Raw genomic sequence first — 17,830 nt, 5'->3', positions numbered from 1 at the left:
CAGTGTAGCTTTGTTGAACTTTTGCACTGTGCATTTAACAAGATCCCAATTTAAAACTTTTGTTTTTAATAGATGTACTGATATGCTATTGAAATAAAAAATGCAGACACTACTGTAAATAGCTCTTTGATAACAGTTTGACAGCTGTGTAGCTGCAGAGCCTGTTTTGTTGTTCAAAACTCTCAGACACAGCATATCTAAATAAAGTCACTAGACTATACTTGTCTTTTTCTCACAGAAAATCATCCTTTGTTTTAACCATAAAAGATAATAAATGAAGCTTGTTTTGAGGCACTTTGTTGTTTCTTTCTTTCTTTATTTTTTTTGGTATATGATTGTGTATGTCTATGAATATCAACAAAGAACCATAATGCATACGAGAAGACATTCGTTCTGCCAAATCTGTTTATAATGATACAATATATACATATTATTGCAATGTAGACATGAAGTTTATTGATTAGTGTAAATTTGAGGATCACATGAAGAAGAAAAATCTGCACTCTAAATGTGGAGATACTCACCAGGCGTTACCTTTACACCCACTTAAGCCTGAAAGAAAAAACTAAAGAAACATACCTCGGACTGATTTGTAAGTATTTTTTTGTGTTGTTCACATCCCAGCTTCAACTGCTGTTCTCATGGTCTACTTTACTGACGGCACTTCGACTCCTCCCCCTCAGGTAGACACACGAATCCATCAGTTCTCTCCCATCCTCACTACAAACTGCCTGACTTGGAGGCATCGACTCTGCCTGGCTGCTCTGAGTTTGATTATCTTCCTCAACGGTAGGTAGCTTTAACACAGTTCTGAGAGAAGCAGAAGTGTCAGAAAGCTTTTTATGTGAACATGTGATTTTACTTCTTGTGTGTTTTGAGTTGTAAATATTTGGAGTGAAACTCTATTTGTTCACTGTTTTAGACGTAATAGGTTGTATTTTGTATATTGGTAGTTTCTTTTGTAACTCAACTTAAATATTGTTTGACACCTAAAAAAAATAAACCTTAAAATAATAACCTAATGTTATTTGCACTTTACATGATGTTAGACATCCATGTGTATTTGTAATCTAACTGTGCTGTGTCCGTCCTTTTCTGCTTTTTCCAGTCCTCACACAGTTTTCAAGGTTTAATTCACTTTATGTAGTATGTGATTCTGCAAATTGCATTTATAGAATTTTGTTGAATCCAAAACCTTGTGCTGTTTATTTCAGTTTTGTAAAGAGGTTTTATCCTGTAAGCCAGCAGCACCTCAATAAGCAACTCCACCAATTTAATTTCCTTTCTTGCCATTTGCTTGGTGCAAAGCCACGTACACACGCAATTTAGCAGTGCTGCTGAAAGTTTCAGTTTCACACTTACAGCTTTTTCACTGTTGACTGTTTTCTCTTAGGACCTGAGTTGGGATGCCTGAGTCTCCTCTCAGTCCCACGGCAGCCCGTCAAACCCCAGCCAGCAGCCTCCTCAGTCACACAGACAACGGTGCAGGAGAGAGAGTAGCTAATGGGGACTCCTGCAGAGGAGTGAGCGGTGAAAACTGGCAAAGCCTCCAACATAAACAGGTATCTCCATCCTCCTCCTACTCCTTATACTCCTCTTCTTCCTTCATCGCTTCCTCCTCCTCTTCATAAATGGGAAATAGAACAATCTTAGGCAAACAGATGTCAAGAGAAATAGCACGTCAGCTCCATATTGGACATCTTCTGACAGGACACCAAACCCAGAGCCAGCAGCTCTGTTGACAGTAGCAGGGATTTCTTATGAGATCTGATCTGAGCTGGGAACTGACAGGCAGAACTCTGTTTGTCCTTCATTATTAGTATGTGAGTCAGAGCCAGGGAGGAATAATTGTCTACAGATAGGCCAAACAGATGCAAGTGAAAGGCAAATAAGCATGGACCAACATAATTTTATGGTTGTCTGTTGCGATTCCATCCCTAGGAATCTTAATCTAAGGGATCAGTGTTACAACCAAGATAATGAACGCCTGGTCAGCACTGTTTCCTTCAGTCTGTTCTTTCATCTTGTCAGATTTGTTCGGTGCTTTTTTTTTTTTTATTCACTTCCTAAACCTGCACTTGTAGTAGAACTCAACCTGTGAAACTTTTAACAATATTATAAAAACATGGACACCATCAAAAGTAAAGAGAGTGCTAGCACGGCAACTGTGTGATAGGAATTTTAAAGATTACACACTTTTTAGAGAAAGTTTTTATGTTCAGCTAACAAAGTGCAGTGAAAGTCACGATGCCGTAACACGCCACCACTGCAGCGTTGCCTTTCTGCCATAGAGCGATTCCCTTTCTTCATATCAATGATGGCTCGTCATGTGACGTTTTTTCAATGTGCAAACTCTAAACATGTTCAAAATGAAGACGTGTTTCCTCAAATAATAAAAGAGAAGGTGTTCCATCAGTATTTCATTTGTTTTCTAGCAATAGCATCCAATTCGAGATATAAAAAGCATGATAACAGAGCCAACTGTATGACAGGGACTTGGAAAAATCCAATCCAAAACAATAAGAAACTTACTGTTTCTTTTTAAAAGAAGCAATTAATTCACTAAATTGCTCGGACATTATGATTAATTTCCTAGATACCATGTAATGTCTTTTTTTTATCAATTTTTATTTCAATAGCTATAATGTAATAAATACTGCACATTTAGCGTGAAGTCATCTGTGCTGTTCTTGAGTTCTGATTGTTGAGTTACTGTCTCTGATTCCTCTGGTCAACCTTGTGGATGTAACAGAACAGTCACAATCATGATAAAGCAAACGCAACAAATCATTGATAAGGTCCCTGATGTGTTCTTTTTTCATTACTTTACATAAGACATTAGGATATTTAGGATTTCGGATATTACACTTGTAAAGATATAAGGCTTCACTGAAAGCCTTTGCACATACATCTGACATTTAATACTACATGTTGAAAAGAGGAGATGAGACGATGTATTGAGAGTGATCATTTTAAAACGGTGCCATAAATGTTACTGGCAAAATACAAGAAAATAACGATGGAATAATAAAATAAAATAACAATCAATTGTCAGAGCTAGCATTCCTTTTACCATTGTTTGTAATCCAGTGTGTTAAATTTGTAAGTGTCTTTTGTTGTTTCTTAATGCAGTCATGGCAATTGCTGCTGTCTCTGACTACAAAAGGAGACAATCATCCTGTTATTTGTCGCTCAATCAGTTCCACCGCACACAAGTTATTATTCATAGAGTGTTTGCCTTTATTAATACCCATACACTTCTATTAGGCGTCACAACAAGCATGTAATTGTGTTGATAATTAACTGGTCAGCCTCTCCCCCATCTCATTTAAGGTCAATGACACAATCCAGTATGAGGATGTTCACAAAAGGTTGACTGCACTGTTTTGTAATTGGATTGGAAAGCTTCCCATTCGATGGTTATTACTGTTTAACACCTGACACTTGCCATCTGTCTCACATACTTGTCCTGTTACCTTCGCTCTGCAGCGCTGTATCTTTTCACTTTCCCTCTTCTGCTTGAAGGTGTTTCTGGCTATGATGGCTCCTCAGCAGATACAGCAGCTTTTGTCCCCCAACCAGCTGCAGGCTCTGATCCACCAGAAGCAGGCACTTCTGCTCCAGCAGGTATTTATGCAACAGTAAGACGGATGCTGATTATAATGATACACAGCAGTCTGAGTTATCTGTGCAGAATAAAGTTTGATTTACTCTTTTACACAAATGTTTTCTGGACTCAAACTACCGTAACTGTTTATCTAAGTAGTTAACATTTACTAAGTTTGTAGTTAACCTGGTCAGTGTCAGTTCCTAATTGTAGATTCAATTTAAATCAATAGGCTACTAATTAGCTCACAGCAATCAATTACTTCATTAATGTTTTAATTAATGTTATTGCAACAAACGCTAGTTAGCTACCCAGCATTATTATTAACATCCAAGTTCAGACTAGGATGCTTGCAGCCTTTTTTAACCTATTTAAGCATAAATGGCACCTGAAAAGTTTGTGAACCCTTTGGAATTAGGAAGACACTTCATTCCATAACATGATTTTTTTTTCTGTTATAACCATTGTTTCTTAGAAAGACTTGCATGTTTTTGGTTTGCAGTTTGTCTTGTTGCATGATGTTCGTTTGTGAAGTTTTCCTGTAGAATTTGCTTGGACAACTCAGAATTCATAGCTCCACCAAAGATCCAGGTCTTGAGGCAGCAAAATATGCAGTGTTTTTATCATCAAACACAACATTTCTTATTTAGGACAATACGTTTTTTTGCTCTCACCGTTCCTCCGTGCAATTCTGTCACGCACAACGTTGTTGTTCAACATTTTTCTGACAGTGGACTCATGAATATTGGTATTAGCTTCTGCACGAGAGCCCTAGTTTTTCTAGATAGTGGGGTCCTTTGTTTCCTCCCAGTGTGATCTTGGTTGTTTGTCCACACCAGAGGAAAGCAACAATGGGTTCTACCTGACAGTTTACTGCTGTAGTCCAAACTCTTGCAGAACTTATTCATATCCTTTCACAGCTTAGTGAGCACCTACGACTCTTCATCTCCTTAGTTTACGTCTAATTTACTCTTCAAATGAATCGCTGACCCCAGAGGTTCACATATTTTTGCCACACACCAATATCTAAGAGTTGATTATTTTCAACAATACATAAATTGCTAAGTGTAATTTATTTTTCACAACTGTTTAGTTGGGTTCCCTTTGTCTAGTTTTAGGAGTGGTATATAAGTAGAAAATTATCTGAAGGCTTCACTAATTTAAAAGGGACAATGTATGTCTGTTCCACTGCTTTGACTTCATCCACCGAGGTTTAAGTTAGCCTTTCAAATCTTTACTGCCTCCACAAAAGTCTTGTCTACTACTGATTAAAGTGATACAATGGGACAGGAATACTTAGGGGACATAAATATTTTATTTTTGGTTCTTTCAGTGTATTCTTTTATTTTACTGTAAGTTGCTTGAGGCTGTATGTTGTAACGATCATCGTTTTTATTTTTTTTTTAGCAACAACTGAAAGAGATTTACAAGAAGCAACAACAACAGATTCAGTTGCAACTGCTTCAACAGCAGCCCAGCAAGAAGGTCAAAGAGGTAAACAGTTAAAGTAGTTGAGGGATGTTGTTGTTTGTTTTTGACTTGTTCACAGCATGTGTCCATCCTGAAACTCAAAATGATAGCATTATACAGTAATACGATTCCCGGTGTTGTGGTTGATGAGTAGGCTCAATACTTGGACAGCTAACAGAAGGAGTGTGAGTTTCATTTGCATTCAACCTCACCTGGCTTCAAAATGTCTTCTCTCTCGGTGCTGCAGCTCCCGGCACAGCAGCTCCTGTTCCAACAGCTCCTCCAGCTCCAGCAGCAGCTGCAGAGACCTGTCCTGTCCTCTCCCGCCCTCTCTCCAGGTCACTAATTTTCCTCTATGTTTCTTCATCCTTTCTTGGAAGCAGCATCTACTGATAACAGGAGGTCACATGAACTGTTTCATCTCCAGTTAATTTGTGTTGTAATGTGCAACAACCTTTACTGTGCAGTAAACATCATAAAAAACATGCCACTCTTCATAAATAAAGATAAAACTCACACTTTTAGATTTAGGAATTTATGATGGACTGTGTGTTTGTTTATGTGTTAGTTGGTTTCAGCCCTTCAGAGATGCAGCAGATCTGGAAAGAGCTCACAAATGGAATAACTGAAGATAAAACCACACTGAAGGGCAGTCTCTACGCGCCTGCTAACAACGCAGTGTCAACAAAAGTCACAGGGAGGCAGGCTGCTGACCAGCAGTCCTCTCCTCGCAGGGCAGAATGGTAAGATGCCTCGGTTTGTTCTGCAAACAGATTGCGTGAACACAAACAACGCTGCCTTTTTGTAAACTTCAGAGACTTGTCATCTGTAGACATTTTCTCCACTTTAACGTGTGTGTGGGGAGGTTTTTTTGTGTTGCAGCCTGTAAGACGTCGCTTTTAATTCCCCTTGGGATGATATATTTTGTTTTGTTTGTCTGCTTTGTGTTGCTCCACCTGAAGTGGTTCAGCAAAGAAAAAGTTTACATGACTGCGTGTCCCAAATCAAAAGTAAATAGTTTTTCAATTATTTTCAGTGCTCCCCTCCACCTGCCTTTCTGCTGCCTGAAAAGAAAAGAAAACACTCTTATGCCTGTTTTATTTGCTCTCATTCTGTTTGTGTTGTACGGCTGCTGTGGTTTTTAATCATGACAGTTCTTTCGCTCTCCTTCCTTGTCCAGCGCTGGTAAAGCTGATCGCACCGCTACACACATTCTCTACAGTCACGGTGTGTGTAATTGGCCTGGATGTGAGTCCGTCTGTGAAAACTTCAGCCAGTTTATTGAGTATGTTTTAACTTCATCTTAATGCATTTCACTTTCGGACTCTTTGTGAATCTCAGTTTGTGATTTCTAGGAATATTCCTCTGAAGTTCTCAGTGCTTAGAGTCTTTTAATGCACATGTGTGTTTCAGGCACATGGGCAATGAACACACTCTGGATGACAGAAGCACGGCCCAGTGCAGAGTCCAGATGCAGGTGGTCCAGCAGCTTGAGCTTCAGGTAGGGGCTGAACAACAAAAGTTAGAACTGCTACTTGAATATACTTACATACCTGAGGAAACAGTATTTCTGTCTGGTTCACTGCCTTCCATTTTAATAATCTGTGACACCGTCCACTCTGATTATCTCTCCCTCACTTCATCTCCTCTAACAGCTCAGCAAGGAACGGGAGCGTCTGCGAGCAATGATGGCTCACCTGCGCCTGCCATGTTCGGAAACTCTGTCGCTCTCTGCACCTGCAAGTCTGCACTCCCCGCAGCCTGATGCAGCTGCTGACCCACATGGTCTACAGGTAGATAGTGTGCAGTAATAGCTGTTTGAACAACAGAGACGGAGCCAATGAGCCGTAAACTGTGCAGCATTTCAGATCTGGTAGCAAAACTCCAAACATGTGGTGGAGAGTGCAAATAGCTTAGACACTTGGGTGCAACCTCATCTTCTCCAGCACTGATGAAGATACTGCCAGCCTGTAATTGTCCTGGTGAACTTTCACAGTTGAGTGAGTTGCAAACATATGTTGGCGTTTCCTTAGAAACAAAAACAGCACGCCTGCATGAGATGAAGGTCAGGAGCAGTTGAACCAGCTCAGAGAAATGATATCAGATCACTAATGCATTTCCTAAAGAGGTTCCACCATTGGAAGCCTTTTTACCTGAGCTTGAACTCTAAGCGGATGATGTGCGTCTGCACAAGCGCTTTCCTTCCTTTTCACTGCTCAGCTGTTGACATCAGACGGCTGCCATTGTATTTTCACAGACAGCAGACATGCTCTGATAACGTGGAAGCTAATCATTCGATAATCTTGCAAATACTGCACCATAATCACAACACTCACCAAACAATTTCACCCTATAATTAACAATAATTGGCTTCCTTCTTCCTGCAGTATTATTGGAATCACCTCTGAAGAGGCGAATCTAATCGCTCTGTTACACTCTGTTGAATATTTCCCTCTGTTTTGTTTCTCTGGCAGCCCTTCAATTCCACTCCTTTGTTAACTTGCTTGTCTGCTTGTGTCACTCTCAGCTCAGTTCAGGAGCCGTCGCCAACGACCTGCTCTCTCTGAGCCCGTCACACTCAACCCAGGTGCCTCCCCAACCTCTACTCCCTTCCGGTACTCCATCCCATGGGTGTGAAGAAGAGTCACTCAGTCGTACATCATGTGCTGGGGCAATGAGACATCGCCACCACCCTCTGGTGTACTCACTGTCTTCAGGTAACACAAATACTGCAGTCACCTTTTCATATTGATCATCAAATAAATACAGGAGCTGGTTGCACATTTCCTATTCCACTTAGCACAGACTTGATCTTATTTTGTTTCAGAGAATGAATATGAACTCTACAAAAACACAGATATCAGACCACCATTCACGTATGCAACTCTGATAAGACAGGTACAATGAATGAACGGAAACAAACTTTATTTAGTTGGATTTACTATTTAATTTACCTAAATGTAACCCTATCATATACATCCTTTTTATTTCTTCTCTATGAATAGGCCATTATGGAGGCATCAGACATGCAACTAACACTCAACGAGATATACAACTGGTTCACACGGACGTTTGCTTATTTCAGACGCAACGCCGCCACTTGGAAGGTAGAACACCAACAGATAATTACCTGCGTCTCAGTGTGCGTCAGGTCTGATTGATGCAGCTTACAGCTCAGTAATGTCTCCTCTCTGATTGTCTCTGGATCAGAACGCAGTGCGCCACAACCTGAGCCTGCACAAGTGCTTTGTGCGTGTGGAGAATGTGAAAGGTGCTGTGTGGACAGTGGACGAGGTGGAATACCAGAGGAGGAGGTCACAGAAGATCACAGGGTACGGCTTGTGTTTGTCACAGCACTCAAATCAGTTCTTAAATAATACATGATACATTTTTATTTAAATAATTTGGGGTTTTAACATGAAACGTGAACACACGAGATCTACTGCCCACTATACGGTGAAATATATTTAACTTGCAAATTAATCCATGCAAACGTGTTGTGAGATGAAGACTAAATTAAAAAAAAAAAAAGTCATTTTATCAGCCCTGGACCAGAGTTTATGGTTTCTCTTGTGCATTTTAGGACAATTTTGGGCCTTTAATCTGTTTCATCTACAGCATTGTACGTGTTTCTTTCTTTGTTGTTATTATTAAGTATAAATATGACTAATAACTGTGGTAACTGGTATCAAACCAGTAGGATAATGTGATCCTGATCATCTTATTGAATATTGTAATTTTACTATTTTCCTTATTATCAATTACACATTTGATGCTGTTATTGATGTCTATTTAGACATGTTGTAAACTTGTAAACTGTAATCTGCAGGAGTCCATCACTGATGAAAAATAATATCACTTTCGGGACTGCGTTGAATACCAACCTACAGGTGAGAGGATGTGTCTGAGTAGACCTTTAAAGCTGCAGCACTAACTTCCTGGTTACGAGTTTAAATCGTGGTCAGAGGAAAATGTTTGATCAGTCTTCTTTTCAGACAGCACTGGCTGAAGCATCACTGCCAGGATTCAAGAAGGAGAGCGTTAGCAGAAGCTCCAGAAGTGAGATACAGGAGAACAAAGCAACAAACAGCAGCAACCACAATAACCAGAATGTCTCATTGCAAGTCCAGCAGTGAGTTGTGTTTATTGCAAATTCACAAAAATCAGTGAATCGACTGTTACGCTGCAGTAACACATTGTTCTCCCTTGCAGGTCTCTTTTTCTTAAAGACGAAACATTCACTTTCAATGAACAAGAGCCTGTGATGCCGACGGTGAAACCAGATGCTCTGCAGCATGACATGAGTAAAAATGACGAAGAGCACATGTTTGACCTTGAATGACCCCTGACAGTGTGAAGGTCTCAGACTAAAAATAATAAGTCGTAAATCAGTAAAGCAAGCCGTCACTGGACATTCAGGGATGCAGGCGGTACAGTATACAGAACCTACGGTCGTGTGTCTTATGTGGTGCAGACGGCCTGAAATTCTTATGAAAATGAATTCATATTTGATCCAATACATAACTGTTTCTGTTGAAGAGAGTGGAACATGGTGCCACCTGTGGTCTCTAGCTGACCCACTGCTAACTTTTAAAACAGCAAATAGTAAAATTACTCAATTACAGTAAAGTATGAGCTTTAAATGTATTTAGAAGTATTACCATAAAGCCTAATCTGATCCTCTATAGTTCAATATTTTCCTTTCTGCCTTTTGAGGGAGGCTTTGCCAAATAATTGTATTGTGACAGAAATAAAAGTAAAAATAAACATAAAAGTGATGTGTACACCGTCAAAAGTAGTAGGTATCGGATTTGATGTGTTTTAAGGAAATACAGTATATTTCAAAGGCCAAAGTAAAGATGAATGTTGTGTCTATCTGTTGTGATCGTCGATAAGTCATAGGATAAAGCACAGCGACGGTGGATCCCACATTACAACAAAGATCCTCTCTTTTCACATTTTTCTCTGTACCAATTAATGTACTGTTATGCATTAGTACTAAGATTAATTTTATGCAATTTAATAAAAGAAACAAAATGGTGATAGTATGTTTTACATGTTTGTGTTGTATAACTTATTTACAAAGTTGTGTCCACTGAAATATCTACAAAACAAATCCTCTTTTATGAAAGGTTGATTTGATGCTGAATAAATACAACAATCTGTACTTATCAAGAGGTTGTCTGTCTGTAATTGTATGTCCAGCATATGTTAATGAACACAATAAATATCTACATCAGTTGCAGTAAGTGTTTCACTGATTATTTTAAACCAATTACATGAATAAAAGAAAATATTTTTGTTCTGCTGTAAAACTCTACGACACATTTTTACAGTAGGTTTTCTCTTTAAATAAACTTCCACTAATTTGGCACGGCTACATGTGTGTTTCTTATGCATTTGGGATTTTTACAAAGAAGAGAATATATCCTCTTGACTAAATACACTTACACTGTAGATTTGTGTTATGGCCTATGATATAGTATATGTGAAAAACACCATTTTAGAATACCTGGAAGATATCTTGCCGGTAGCACTGCTGTCAGTGCCTCCGATGTGAGTGGCTCAATGTGCTCGAGACACCACATTAGAATAATTTTTCTATATTTTTGACAGTGACAGAGTAATTAATGGCCTAGACAGTTCAAATCATTTACATTTCATTTGAATAAAAAGGAGATTGATCAATAAACGAATCAGCCAAAATCTTTTCACCTTATTAAAAATAGGATACAATGGAAACGTTCCATAATCCAATAATTAATAATTTGGTGAGTCAATCCAGCAATGTGAACATGTGTCATATACTACTGTGCAAAGGTTTAAGATGCACGTGAGAAGTAGCATACAAATAAATTTGCTTTACATCCCTGAGAAGCTAAGTTAAAAAGAAGCATACATTAAAAAAACAAAAAGAAAAACAAACTATAATTCACTACAAATAACTACAAGCAGTGTGGAAAATGTGTAAACTTGTATTACAGAGCTCAGTTTGTTCTGAAAATTAACATTGACCAGCAGTTACTGCAGGTCTGAGGGAGAAAAGTCACAAAAAAAGTCAGAAGAACCAGGAAACAGTGTCCTTACACACATATTATGCATATTTGTATAAAAGCAGGTTAGAAAAAAAAAAAGAAAACAGTCCCAACTGCATTACATCGCGTCCACTGAACACTAAAGCGAAGCTGTTACTGCAGACTTCACAACCAAATCCAGAACAAAGGCCTCAGATTTTTGAGCAGCGTGTTTTGACTAATGTCAGTAATTGTCTTTGCTGATAACAAGTTAGCTTTAAGGTTGCTGTTGCCTCTCAGGGCTTCCTTTGATTCGCTGTCAGACTATTAGATGACATTTTCTTCTGATTGCCTCTTCACGCAGCATGTTTACTGACTGAAAGTTAGCATGGCGCTAGACAACTTCAACAGCTTCACTTATGTGCTGCTTTGATGTGCCATATAATCACTGTGAGCCGGGCGAGTCAACATGGGTTTTTCAACGCAGCACTTTTGACAGCACTTTGTCAACAGCCCCTCCAGAAGGGCTGGTCTCTGTTCATCTTCTCATCAGTGCGTAATGATGCTGCTGTCATCAGCGCGTTCGCTCACTTCTAGGGGAAAACAATATTACTGCATACAGAGATTTAAATGTCACAGACGATAATTAATTACCTATTAATGGTTTGACTTTGTTTTGGGAAAGTTGAAGTAAAAATTTGGAATTAGAGATGGATTCCCAAGGGCGAAGCACGAGAGAGAAATATTTAGTGTTAAATTAAATAACAAACACAAGTGTTTTTCTTCTATTTAGGGTAAGTGCATGTTAACAGGTGTCAAAGGTAACACTACTTGCTGATTAGACAGCCTGGCCATGGACACGGACAGATAAACTCCATGAACTAAATTGACTGACTTGATTCCTGTCACAAAATGTAGTTTTTATGTCTCATGTACTGTATAAAACAGTGTCTCTGATTCTTATTTTTAAATTTAATTGTCATGACATAGAAATTAAAACAAACTCCAGCTTCAAATAAGTCATTACAGTTTAAATACTGAATAACCCAAATATGCAACTTGCATGAGCGTGTTTGTGTGTGTGAGACAGTGTCCGGGCTTTCATATATACAGCACTCCGCTAACACGCTTATGGGGTATGTGTCTCCACTGTGTTAAGTGACTAACAGCAGAACAGAGGAGGCAACACACAGCCACACAAACAGACCCTCATGGTGTCTGTTCTTTAATCAGCATGTTTAGAGCAGTCCCTCAGCCATCTGCTGGCAAGGGGAGCGCCATTATGTTACTGAACAATAAGAAAACACAAGCGCACACACACCCACAAACTTACAGCTCACGGTCTCCTGAGTGGTGACTCATGCCGGCATGGTGGGTGTTGTTGGAGGTTTCCTGACCCCTTGGTGTGGACAGAAGCTGGAGAATGAAGAAGGATCAGGGGAACTTACAGTGATCCTGAGCAGTCATGAGAATCAGACATGCTACCTGGAGACCATTTACCTGTGGACAGGATGGAGGAACAGAGCGACCCGACTAAAGGCAAGTACAGATCAAACCTAAGACAAAATAAAACAGCAGTCTATGCACATTTACTTATAAATACAGTGTCTAAATCATGTGCTGCTACTTGAGATTTGTGAAATTGATGATATTTTAATGGTAGCGTTTAGAGTGTTGAGCACAAACTTAGTTAAAGAACATTTTATTAACAACTGTATTATAGTCTTAGGAACGTACTGCCACTTCTTTGGTTAGCATTATAGCTTACATGACTTTGTTTTGATGCGTTTGAAGGGAGTGCTTCTGTAAAACCAGCACAGGAAATCCTCTCTGCACGTGACCCTCTTAGCAGAGGAAATACCACCCCCACTGATCTCATCAGCAGTAAGTGGAAACCCTGAGACCTGTGGCAAACAATACAATGACCAAAACAATATGCTGTGAGATGAGGGAGATAAATGAGCCAATACACACCCCCTTTGATCTAGATACTGAGTGTGTCCATTGTTAACTGCTCTAACTCGTTGCAGCTCTTAAAGCTTCATGTGTTTGTTTCTCCAAGCCCAGCCTCTGCTCGGTGCAGCACCAGCAGGAGCCTCACAGGAGGTACCAGGACAAAAGAAGTGTCAGGGTGACCCTCAAAAGCCCACCTGCCCACAATGTGGCCTCACAATCCCAGACCGCAGGCTCCCCGCGCTCCCCCCAAGCTTGAGCCCACTGCAGGGCTCCAGCTCGCCCGTGCACGGCGGCAGGTGCAGGAGCAGCGCGGCCGCCTCTAAACAACCTGCTACTCCACAAAGTGGTAAGCACATTAATGAGACGCAGTTTAAATAGGACTGAAGAATGTGAACAAAACATTAAGACAGCATTATGAAGATATTTTAATATGTGCATTGGGCTTTACCTGAGATTAAATGACTATTTCAATGTAAGTTTGCCAAATATAGTCCTTTAACTTCTGTAGTGAAACAAAAAAGACAATTCTTGAAAACCCTATAAATAAAGCATAAATGCCAAATTCCCTTAGCAGTGGAAAAAACAAAGAAACTAGTCAAGCAAAGTGAGATTCAAGCTTTTTCTCAAGTACTTCCTGGGAATAGGTTTAATTTTTCCAAGACAAAAGAATCAAAGAAGACAGATTTAAATGTTGATTAATGTACAGTATTTGTGAGGCAAGCGTGCAATAAATAGGTCACATTGGTATTTATTCAAACCTTATGCTAACTTTCTATTAGCTAGCCGTCTGCCAGGACGTTCATCTTAATATTTTCTTTTTCATTACGTGATTGAGGAGTCGTGTATCATCAGAGATTAAATGGGGGGAAAACTTCAGATCCATCATTTCCACACACTTTGCTTTGCTTACTGCAGGCAGTCAAGTAGTTAATGTCAATAATGACATAAATGAAATCAGGAATAATAATAATATTAAAAACAACACACAAAGCATTTTTTAATAGAAAACTATTGTCTCCCTTTCTGTATTCCAAGTTTAATTTCATGGAATTTAAATAAGGCAACTTTAATACACTGAAACTGAGACAAGACTAAATTTAGGTCAGTACTAAACTGATAATATCCACTCTCAAAACTGTGAAACACGTCAGTTCAAATTGCTTTTCTGTTACCACCAAAGACAAAATCTTCCCTCACAAAAAGTTTGCCTTGAGCACTTTCAAACTGCTGCACTTTCTGCCAGTTTTATCAAAGTGTGAGGTGGGCCACTCCTTGTTTATCATTGTGTTCATGTTGTTATCTCTATGAAGTTATGCATTAAATCAATACAGTTTCCACACATAATGCTCCTTTTTTCATCTACACACAGATATTAGCATAAGTTATGTGCGGGGGTGTATAATTTGAGCAGCTAAGCAGGAAAACGCTGGACCCCACTCCCCAGGGAATTCTGCCATCTCCTTTTCATTTACTTCCTTGAGTAAACAGGATAAAACAGCTCCATTTGCATGAGCTCACTCAATATTTGGTCCTTGTGAGGATGAAAACAGAAGCGGAGTAATAATACAATGGTTAGGATCACGATAGATGCACTATAATACACCGGTGGGGTTAATGTATGCAATTTCATCTGCACCTAATTTGGGCAGGAGAGCAATTATTTTTTGACAGCTTTTTCCATAGTCGTCGTTCATCACCGGCAGCCTCTGTGGCCTGTTTTTTTTTTTTTTTTTTTTTCCCTCGAGGACTGAACGAAGCTCTGTGATTAAGTAAACACAATCACACTTGATCACTGCAGCGGAGTAGTTTCTCTTTTAAGTTCCATTTGGCATAACAAACAAACACGCAGGAGATTAATTTAGGGTTAATAGAGCCGCTAATCCTCGTTTTTGACAGCTTTTTTCTGACAGGCTTTTAGAACACACAACAGCTTTTGCATGACCTTAAATATATTTGTTGTTAAATCCTTTATCCTTCTCGTTTTTCTCCCCTTCTGATGCTGCAGACTCCTGTTTTCAACTGCTGCTCGCGTGCCTGTGGTGCCAGTGCTCCGTGCTGCTCCTGGGTCTGCTGGAGGCCTGCTCCTCCTGCCTTCACGGCCTCTGCTCCTCCTGCTGCGACGCCTGCACCCGCTGCTGTTTGGCCATCCAGGAAGCACCCGTGGAGGAGTTCAACTGCCACGCCCACTGCCACTCGGTTCTGTTCGAGTCGTGCTGTGAGCCGACCGAGTGTCTCGAGTTTTGTCTGGAATGCTGTGAGATCTGCCATCGCAGTTAGGAGGCAGCTGCACCACCACCCCTGAGGACTAATGTGGGATCATTAGTACTGCAGGGATCTTATTGACCTTACTGTTGTGACAAACATAGACAAACATACGATGTTTGTGATCACCACTGTTGCAACTTTAGTTCTCCACAATCTTCTTCAATAAAGAGAACGTTTATGTTCCAGACAAAGCACTTAATTTGACACTTTTTGTGACTTAAGAAAGCAGCACAATGTCTGGAATAGTACCTGCTTCAGGCTAGTAGCTCAATGCTAAGTTATCTGCTGCTAGCAGAAAGCGCCCAAATCTCAAATTACTTTGTGGTTTATGTAGGCATCAGATTCTGACAATTAAAATGGCAGAAAATGATATATCTGATTCTGCTGCATTGATTTTATTCATTTCTAACCTCTTGATACGAATGTGTGGGATAAGAGTTGATGAATAAAATTAAAGCCACTGCTGGACTTACATGATGTTTTCATGATAACATTTCTGCACAACCAACTGAACAAGAACAAACGTCACAGAGAGACTTATAATGTTGCAGCTTGTACACGCAACAGTGCGTTCAAAATTCAGGCTTAAATCCATTGAAATGCCTTTTGTTTGTACGTGAAGTTGCATTTAATGACTTTGACCCAGCAAGACCCTGAACGAGAGGGGGCTACCTCTTTGTTCAGTTTTTATAGCTTCTCATGTTATAAGATTTGCAGGTTTGACTTCTACCTGCGCAGCACTTTGCAGCTGAGAAGCAGGGCGACACAAAACTTGTCAGCTCTCTCTTGAATCCCTTTTCATATTTGTCATATAAAACACTTAGAACATAAAAGGATGCTCATTCCCTCCAGATCTTGGAAGATCGAAGCCGGCTCCTTTAAACAAGATGACAGTGTAGAGGCAGAGTAAACAGCCAAAAATAAAACAAAGCGGCAATAAAGACAACGCTGTCAATCTGTCCGGGCGAGCCAAGAGGCTCATTTAAATCACGTTAGAGCGAGTAAATCGAATTTCAGTATCTCTTTTGCCCACAACACATTTGGATTCTGCTAGTGACAAGAAATAGCGGTGACGTTTAATTTAGAGCACGGCGAGCATACAGCAACAAACAAACACTCAGGTTTGTTCCACTTGTCCCCCTCAATTTGTTCTACCCTTTACCCACAGCTGATGTCTGCTTCCACTAACAGCACTGATACTGTCAGCAGATATTCTAATGGCTGCATATGTTGCGGACACGCAGTGGCACAAAGTTTCATACTGCAAATAAACAGAAAATTAACTAGAACTGCCACCTACTGTCCCGAAATCACATATTTATAGGGAAAAAAAAAGACAAAAGACGCCTAACTCGAGCTTTTTATGTGATGGTTAAATTAATTATTAATATTAGAGTTTAAAACTGGTGGATAAAAAAAAGGAAGGAATTTCTGAGCAATGTTAAATAACATAACAGTATAAACAAAAACAGACACATTCAGTTGCAACTAGTGACAACTAGTTTTAGGCAACTGAGGACTCATTTTAACATAACATACCTAAACTATTGCTTTGTTTTGGACTAGTTCATCACTTTATTCCTAAATATGTTATCTATGAATGCATTTACATGTCAAACATGCCCACAGCTAACATTAAGGTCTCTGAGTGCGTTTTTGTTTTGTGAATTTGTGTGTTTCAGGCACTTATTATTAAACATCACTATGTTTAGGCAAACATTAAAAGTAGGCTTCCACAATTCCACAACAGCCAACCTGCAGATTTAGTAATCCTGTGTAACATTGTTTTACTGGATTATTTCTTCTTGTAGATCAGACAGGAAAAAGTGTGATTTTTGGTTTCTAATCAGGTTTCTGAAAACATATTGACGTGACTTTAAAACAGTTTTCCTTCATTAATTTTGCGTGACATGCTTTCATCTGGGCGACAGACACATTTTGAGAGATGTATTTGCACATTTGTGTCCTCGTAGCAGGATTTATAAATAAAATGGCCTGCTCAGTTGACAACCTCATCATGCGTTGGAGGCTCGAGGTTCAAAACTGACACCTTGTTTTTGTTAACAGCTGTTGGACTGGCAGTCTGAGATAACAAGACTGGGCATCACTGATGGAGGATGACCCAGTGAGGAGTGGTTTGTTTTAAACCTTAAAAAACAACCCTTTCAACACTTTTATATTCGCAGTCTGTCTATTTGTATTCTCAACTGCTTCCAAAGCTTTATGACAATGGTTGTAACCTCCTCAATCAAAACAAGGTTTATGTGTAGCGTATGAAGCAGCGTCTATTTAAAAAAAAGGGAAATAATAACACCTAATAGTCAGTCTGTCAGATGTGCCTATCTACAGTAAAGGAAACAAAAATAAATGTAACTAGATTTGAATATCTAACATGTGAGACTGACACAGAGAGGATGGATCAAAGGGAAGAGAGACACACCAGAGGGGGGCAATCATAAATGCATTGTCTCATTTTAATAAGTGAGGGGAATGGTTTCTAAACCAGCACATACCATCA

General features: G+C 39.5%; 2 protein-coding genes across 2 annotated transcripts; both read left to right on the top strand.

Annotated features, from left to right (window-relative positions):
• The first annotated feature begins 1,406 nt into the window (after nt 1-1,406).
• Nucleotides 1,407-9,419, top strand: LOC113166093 (forkhead box protein P2-like). The gene is made up of 15 exons (XM_026366049.1): nt 1,407-1,562; nt 3,526-3,627; nt 5,015-5,101; nt 5,325-5,415; nt 5,646-5,820; nt 6,258-6,362; nt 6,491-6,578; nt 6,733-6,870; nt 7,605-7,794; nt 7,905-7,975; nt 8,083-8,184; nt 8,288-8,409; nt 8,907-8,967; nt 9,073-9,209; nt 9,290-9,419. Exons 1-15 carry the CDS (start codon nt 1,407-1,409, stop codon nt 9,417-9,419), a joined length of 1,755 nt encoding a protein of 584 aa, XP_026221834.1.
• Nucleotides 9,420-12,460: 3,041 nt separating this feature from the next.
• On the top strand, nt 12,461-15,773 carry LOC113166104 (myoD family inhibitor-like). The gene is made up of 4 exons (XM_026366067.1): nt 12,461-12,630; nt 12,886-12,975; nt 13,154-13,393; nt 15,053-15,773. The coding sequence occupies exons 1-4, from the start codon at nt 12,570-12,572 to the stop codon at nt 15,322-15,324; spliced, it is 663 nt and encodes a 220-aa protein (XP_026221852.1). The 5' UTR covers nt 12,461-12,569; the 3' UTR covers nt 15,325-15,773.
• Nucleotides 15,774-17,830: the final 2,057 nt, after the last annotated feature.

The sequence above is a fragment of the Anabas testudineus genome, chromosome 6 (genome assembly GCF_900324465.2).
Source record: "Anabas testudineus chromosome 6, fAnaTes1.2, whole genome shotgun sequence".
Taxonomy (NCBI): domain Eukaryota; kingdom Metazoa; phylum Chordata; class Actinopteri; order Anabantiformes; family Anabantidae; genus Anabas; species Anabas testudineus.
Note: the sequence above shows the minus strand (reverse complement) of the source record. Positions and strands in the feature narration are given on the sequence as shown.